This window comes from Mustela nigripes, chromosome 2, assembly GCF_022355385.1.
Source record: "Mustela nigripes isolate SB6536 chromosome 2, MUSNIG.SB6536, whole genome shotgun sequence".
In the NCBI taxonomy this organism is placed as follows: domain Eukaryota; kingdom Metazoa; phylum Chordata; class Mammalia; order Carnivora; family Mustelidae; genus Mustela; species Mustela nigripes.
The window spans coordinates 67,055,454-67,061,453 of record NC_081558.1 but is presented as its reverse complement, the minus strand read 5'-3'; the positions used below and the strand labels follow the sequence as shown (position 1 = coordinate 67,061,453).

At 46.3% G+C, this 6,000-nt stretch overlaps 1 protein-coding gene across 2 annotated transcripts in view; it reads left to right on the top strand.

Moving 5' to 3' along the window:
* The first annotated feature begins 613 nt into the window (after window positions 1–613).
* Window positions 614–6,000, top strand: part of UBP1 (upstream binding protein 1) — a 58,773-nt gene continuing 53,386 nt past the window's right edge. For both annotated transcript variants that reach the window (XM_059390635.1, XM_059390634.1), the window contains exon 1: window positions 614–742. In XM_059390635.1, coding sequence (XP_059246618.1) covers window positions 630–742 — 113 coding nt within the window. In that variant the 5' untranslated portion in view covers window positions 614–629. The remainder of the gene's footprint in view (window positions 743–6,000) is intronic.

The following is a 6,000-nucleotide window of genomic DNA, read 5'->3' as shown; positions in this document are numbered from 1 at the left end:
AGCGCCGGGAGTTCCCCGAAGCGCCCGGCCGTGCGGGGCGGTCCTGAGCGAGGATCGAAAGCGGGGGTGGGGGCGGGGCCGGGGCGGGGCCGGGAGGAGGCGGAAGCGGCGAGAGCGCTCAAGCCGCGGCCATATAGGAGCAAGCGTCCGGGCCGGCGGAGCGGCGGCGGCGGGGTTGGCCGGGGTGGCGGGGAGCTTGTACCTGGGCGGGTGGGCCGAGGGCCGGGGTCGAGACCGGGGATCGGGTGACGGGCGGGCTGAGCTCCCGCCCCCGCGCGGCGCCGGGGAGGATGCGGCCGGGGGCTCCGGGGCGGGGCGGGCGGCGGCGGCTGCAGCGCTAGCGGCGCAGGGGGTGGGCGGCGGCGGCATGAGGCGCGGGGCCGGTGCCCGCGGGAGGGAGGCGCTGCCGGCGGCCCGGCCGCTCCCGCTGCAGCTGCTCGCCGGGCTCGCCGTGCCCTGCTTGCGGGGCCCCGGACGCTCTCGTCCCGGCCGCCGCCCGGGCCGCCTGTGGTGACCATCCGCCGCGCCGCCCGAGGCTTCACCCGCGCCCTCCCTCAGGGCGCGCCCGCGGAGCTCCGGCCCCAACGCCTGCTCGCGGAGGCCGCGCCGGGCGGCGGCGAGGCCGGAAGATGGCCTGGGTGCTCAAGATGGACGAGGTGATCGAGTCCGGGCTGGTGCACGACTTCGACGCCAGCCTCTCGGGCATCGGGCAGGAGCTGGGCGCCGGCGCCTACAGCATGAGGTACCGGGCGCCCTGGGCCGGGCGGGCGGAAGCTGGGGTCTCCTTGGGGAAGGCTTGCACGACCCCGGGCCTCTGCCAGGCGCGGCTGCGCCCAGCGATGCCCGGGTCTCCTGACCGCGGAGTCCGGGCCCTGCCGCGTGGCGGTCGGGTCCAGGGAGCCCCGCGGGCGTCTACCCACCCGGGTGGCGGGCGTGGGAGGGCGGCCCTGCAAGACGCAGCGGGAACTGCTTCTGAGAGCTGAATTTTTGCTGTAAAAGTGGCCGGCTGTTAGGATGGCTTGGGTTGGTGGGGGAAGGGGCTTCCTTTTCCTTGGAAGTGATTTACAAGTCCCTTGGAGCTTGAATAGTGTACGAAATGGTAGAACTTGTATTGGGAAAATACTCCAAGGTTTTGGTTATCAGTTTCTAGTCTGTTCTACATTGTAGTCTTTTCTGGTTGCAAATTTTAATCATTTGCTGTTACAATAGTAATTATAAATGAAAGGAGACTCGGGGGGAAAAAACCCCCTAACTTGGTGATTGTTTCAAAGTGAAATTTTTCATTTTGGTAACCACTCTCTCGGGCTTTTTTTTTTGAAGAGGCTTTAAGATGCAGTGATTGCACAACAAACAATAGTTTGTTTAGTCTCTGCTGGCTGTACCAGTAGCCATTCATTTTGTTTAATGTTGAAGGTTGAAACAGATCAGAGCTTAGTTTCTGGCCTTTATCCTGAAGAATGCTGTATTGGGTATTTTATGTTTTTGTTTTTAACTTAGGTCAGTTTGCTGGCTCTTTATTTTTATTTTTAGCAGCTATGTTGAAATACAGTTTATGCAGTATAAGTTCACCTGATTAAAGTGTACAATTCCATGGTTTGGCAGCTTTTTGTTAAGGCGAATTGAGATTTTCTGAATGTGTTCTTTAAAGTAATGCCTGCTGTCTTTGAAGTGCTGTCCAGTCCTCTAGTAGCTTTCGTACATCTCACTGCAGCTCTCAGGGAGGGCAGAGAGCATAAATGTCCTGAAGAGAGACTTGGGGGTCAGAGCAGGCCTGGAATGGTGGGGGGGTGTGCACCCTGAAGAAATTCAGCTTTTATATTTTAAAGGCAAACTCTGGGTAATAAAGAACTCTCAGAAAGAAGGAGATGTTTCTTAGAGTGTGGAAGTGTGTGGAGGAAAACCATTGGTCACCAGATTCTGACCCTGATTGGGTATGTGCTCCTTTCCCTGAACTTGGCACTTGCTGTTTGCAGTTGTGCAACTTCAGGGCTCTGGATGAGGTGGCTTATTTTCTAGAACAGCTGTCTCAGTTGAAGAAATTGATTTATTGAAAGTCACAGGGTCATCCCACACAGTACTAGAGACAGTGATTTCCTAGTTAAAACACAGACCTCAGGTGCCATGCTGCTCCTGGAGACCAGTTAAGGCACATGAAGGGAATTTAGTGTTTTCAGGTGAAAAGTTGCTTCTCGGGTCTCAGTTATGGCTAAATGTAAGTTTGTGGCCAAGAATTTTGCTTGTTAGGGTTATCTTGAGCTTTTACTTTTTTCCTAGAGTTTTATTTCTTTTAGTGACCCAGCCAGCTAATGAACTTTTGTGTGTGTTTTAGTCTGTGAAAAGGAAAGAAAATCATGATTTTAACCTTTCCCTGACCTTGTTCTTAAAATAATGTCTGACATCTTTATGATTATGGGTCTTATACAACACTTGGCCATGGGGAAACTTTCCATTAAATGTTTTTAGTTATTGCTTACATGGTGTGTCATTTAATCTAAAATTTCAGGTATTTTTGAAGGCAAGTACCAGTTTTTAAGGAGTTATTTAGGTTTGTTTGTTTGTTTTCGTATTTAATTGTATCCTCAAAACTGAGCAGCTGATGAGAGTTCTTGCTTGCCTCTTGCAAATTCAAGGGCCTTTATATGAAATTCAAACTTGGGTAGTTCCAAAATGGACGTGATACAGATTGTCTGAAGTAGGCTTTACGCTGTTGGAGGCCTTCTTTAGATTGCACTTCCCAGCTTGGACCAGGAGTCCTAAGAAGGCTGGATCTTAGGAGTGCCTGGTATCTCTCTTCTTCATGGGCAGGTAGTCTCTTTTCATATCGCATCAAATGGGAAGTAAGGCTATTGATGCTTATCTTTCTCTTTGATTTCTTTTTTCTAAAGCTCAAGAATTAAACTCAAGGTGCTGAATTTGAAATTATTGGAAAATGACTTCTTAATGAAATGAAAGGCTGCCTACAAAGTAAATTTTTTAAAATTCCAAAGTGAAGTATGCTTACTATATTTGCTCTTTGGATGGTTTAAACCACCCTTTTTATTTTTATTTTTTAAAGATTTTATGTACTTGTCTGACAGAGAGCACAAGCAGAGGGAGTAGCAGTAGAGGGAGAAGCAGGCTCTCCACTGAGCATGGAGCCCAGTGTGGGTCTCGATCCTAGGACCAGGAGATCATGATCTCAGCCAAAGGCAGACACTTAACTGATTGAACCTCTCAGGCCCTGTAAACCACCCATCTCTAAAGACTTTTTAAGAAATGGTTTCCTTGATTTGGGGGTAGAAAGATGGTTTCTCTCAGTAGTCTGACTTAAAAATCCGTTTGCGTTAGGGCACCTGGCTGGCTCCATAGAACATTGGCTCTTGATCTCAGGGTTGTGAGTTCAAGCCCCCAGGTTAGGCATGGGACTTACTTTAAAAAACAACAACAACAAAAAAACAGAACTACTTGCATTAAACTGCAGGCTGATAGTATTAGGCTATGCTGTGACAAATTTTTGATGCTGTCTTTTCTTCTTCCCCTCCTCTTTTTCCTCTTGGCTCTGTTTCATTTTCTCTCTCTGTCACCACCCTTCTCCCTTCCTTCTGTGTGTACTGGTGTACCACATTTATATGTGAGATATGAGCTACTGCAGATTCTGTTTGGAGTGAGGCAGGTCATAAATGTTTTTAGAATCTTAGTTATAATATCAAGATTCTAGAGATGGATGAAGAAACCTTAGAAACTTCTAAACCAATCCTTTTATTTTAAGTGAGTAATCTGAAGCCCATTGATGTTACAGTATTGGGATGCAGTGACCTGCTAGTGATACTACCATTCCAAATGAAGGCTAAGCTTCCCCTCACTGAAGGAAGGCTGAAACCCATTGTACCTTGAAATCTGGGTCATTCATGTTTTCTGAAGTAAGGGACAGATAACTAAATGACCTTTAGGAATTAGCTCATTAAGACTTTCTTAGGAGGGTCTTTCTTACCTCCTGGTAATTTTCTTCCCATCTTACTGTTTACATGAAATTTAAAATCTATAACAACTTAATTTTTAGGACTTGGGAAGTACTGTGATCTCTTTAGATTACACATAAAATATTAAATTATTACCTCACAGAAGACATTGGCCACGTAGACTGGGGAGACCTCAGGTTGTGTGAGGCTCTTGACCCCGGTTGTCTAAAAGATGTCACTGGAGGTTCTTGATCTCATCAGGAGAAAGACTTGAAGGACAGACACTACACAGAAGTACGAGCAGGAAAGTTTATTAAAGCAAAAGTATGCTCTCAAAATATGAGTGCTGGTGGGCTCCAGGGAGTGTGGCATCTGTTAGGGTTTGGATTTCTATCCACGCCCAGTGTGGAGCCCAGCACAGGACTTGAACTCAACAGCCCTAAGATCAAGACCTGAGCTGAGATCAAGAGTTGAACGCTGAACCAACTGAGCCACCCAGGTGCTCCTGGGTTTCTCTCTTAACAGTTGTTAACAAGAGGGTGGAATATTCATCACTTGAGGAATGAATTTCTTGGAAACATAGCCTTTTCTTCCTTATTTGGCCAGGGGTTTCCTGTCATGATACCAGTGTTGGGGAGATTTTAGGTATGGTAATGTAGTGTAATAATAAAGGAATAATGTGAACCTTGGCCTACTTTGTCAGCCATCTTGGACCTGTCTGGTTTGATCCAGTTTCTTGTGGTTTTGTTTTGGAATGCTGCCAGGACAGGCCTCTGACTTCCTTATAGTTGGCAATGACTTCCTATATGCTGGCTTGCAGACATCCTATTAGAACCTAACTAACTGCCTACTCTAAAACCATTATAGTTATTTCCCGGGAAATGATAGGCTCACTTTTTCATTTTTGAGGAAATTTCTGTCACATAACCAGGTCTGAATAATCACAGTTTGTTAGTTTTTCCTTTAAGTTAAACTAACTTTAACTTCTGTGAGAGAAACTGCTCAGTCAGACTCCAGATCAAAGATTATTAAGGTGGCATAAAAGCTTTCCTTGAGATAACCACTGCACTTTGGTGTGCAGCAGAAATATACCTACCCAAGAACCAATATATACTAAATTAATCATTTTTATGCAGTGATACCACTGCCTTGATTTGGATAGTTTGGATCCACTGCCTCGATTGATGTTAAAGCCCTAGCAGGTTTAATCACCATTGGTTGAATGCAAATGTCATCAACGTGATAAGGGCAAATATTGTTTTAGTATTGTTCTGAAAATAGGTTTGACCTCCCAAATCCCCTGAAGGAGTCTGTTTCCTCAGGATACCACAAATCACACTTTTGAGAATCTCTGGTTTAATGTGTATAGTTATATCTGTAGTTTGGATGCGTAAAATGTTTTCTTCTAAATTAAAGTAAACCCATTATTAAAGCTTGAAGAAGTTAAGTAGCCTGCCACAGTGTCCTTCCACAAATGGTGGAGCTAGGATTTGAAGCTCCAGAGCTGGTGTGTGACTTCTTTCCATTGCACCGTTTGGCTGCCTACCAATTAATAGAGAGGTCCATCATAGAACATGATCTTTGTAGATGGGAGAAAAATCAGCCAGGAAGGCTGTATATATTTTTTCTTTTTCTTGTTGTAGCTTGCTTTTTTTCCCCCTCCAGGACCTTGCCAAACTTAATAGTTCTCCCCCCAACCTTTTTAAAGATTTTATTAATTTGTTTGGCAGAGAGCACAAGCAGGGCAAGTGGGAGAGGGAGAAGTAGGCTCCCTGCTGAGCAGGGAGCCAGATGCAAGGCTTGTTCCCAGGACTCTGAGATCATGACCCAAGCTGAGGGCAGACGTTTTAACTGACTGAGCCACCCAGGCTCCCATGAACTTAATAGTTCTAATAATTTGTAGGATCTCAGACTTTGTAGTTAGACAATATCTTTAAATAATGGTAGATTTGTTTCCTCCTATGTGATCTTTACATTTCATTTTCTTGCCTTGGTGTGTTGGTTAGGGCATCACTGTAGTGTTATTTAGAACCACTAAAACTTGAGTTTTTAGTCATAATGA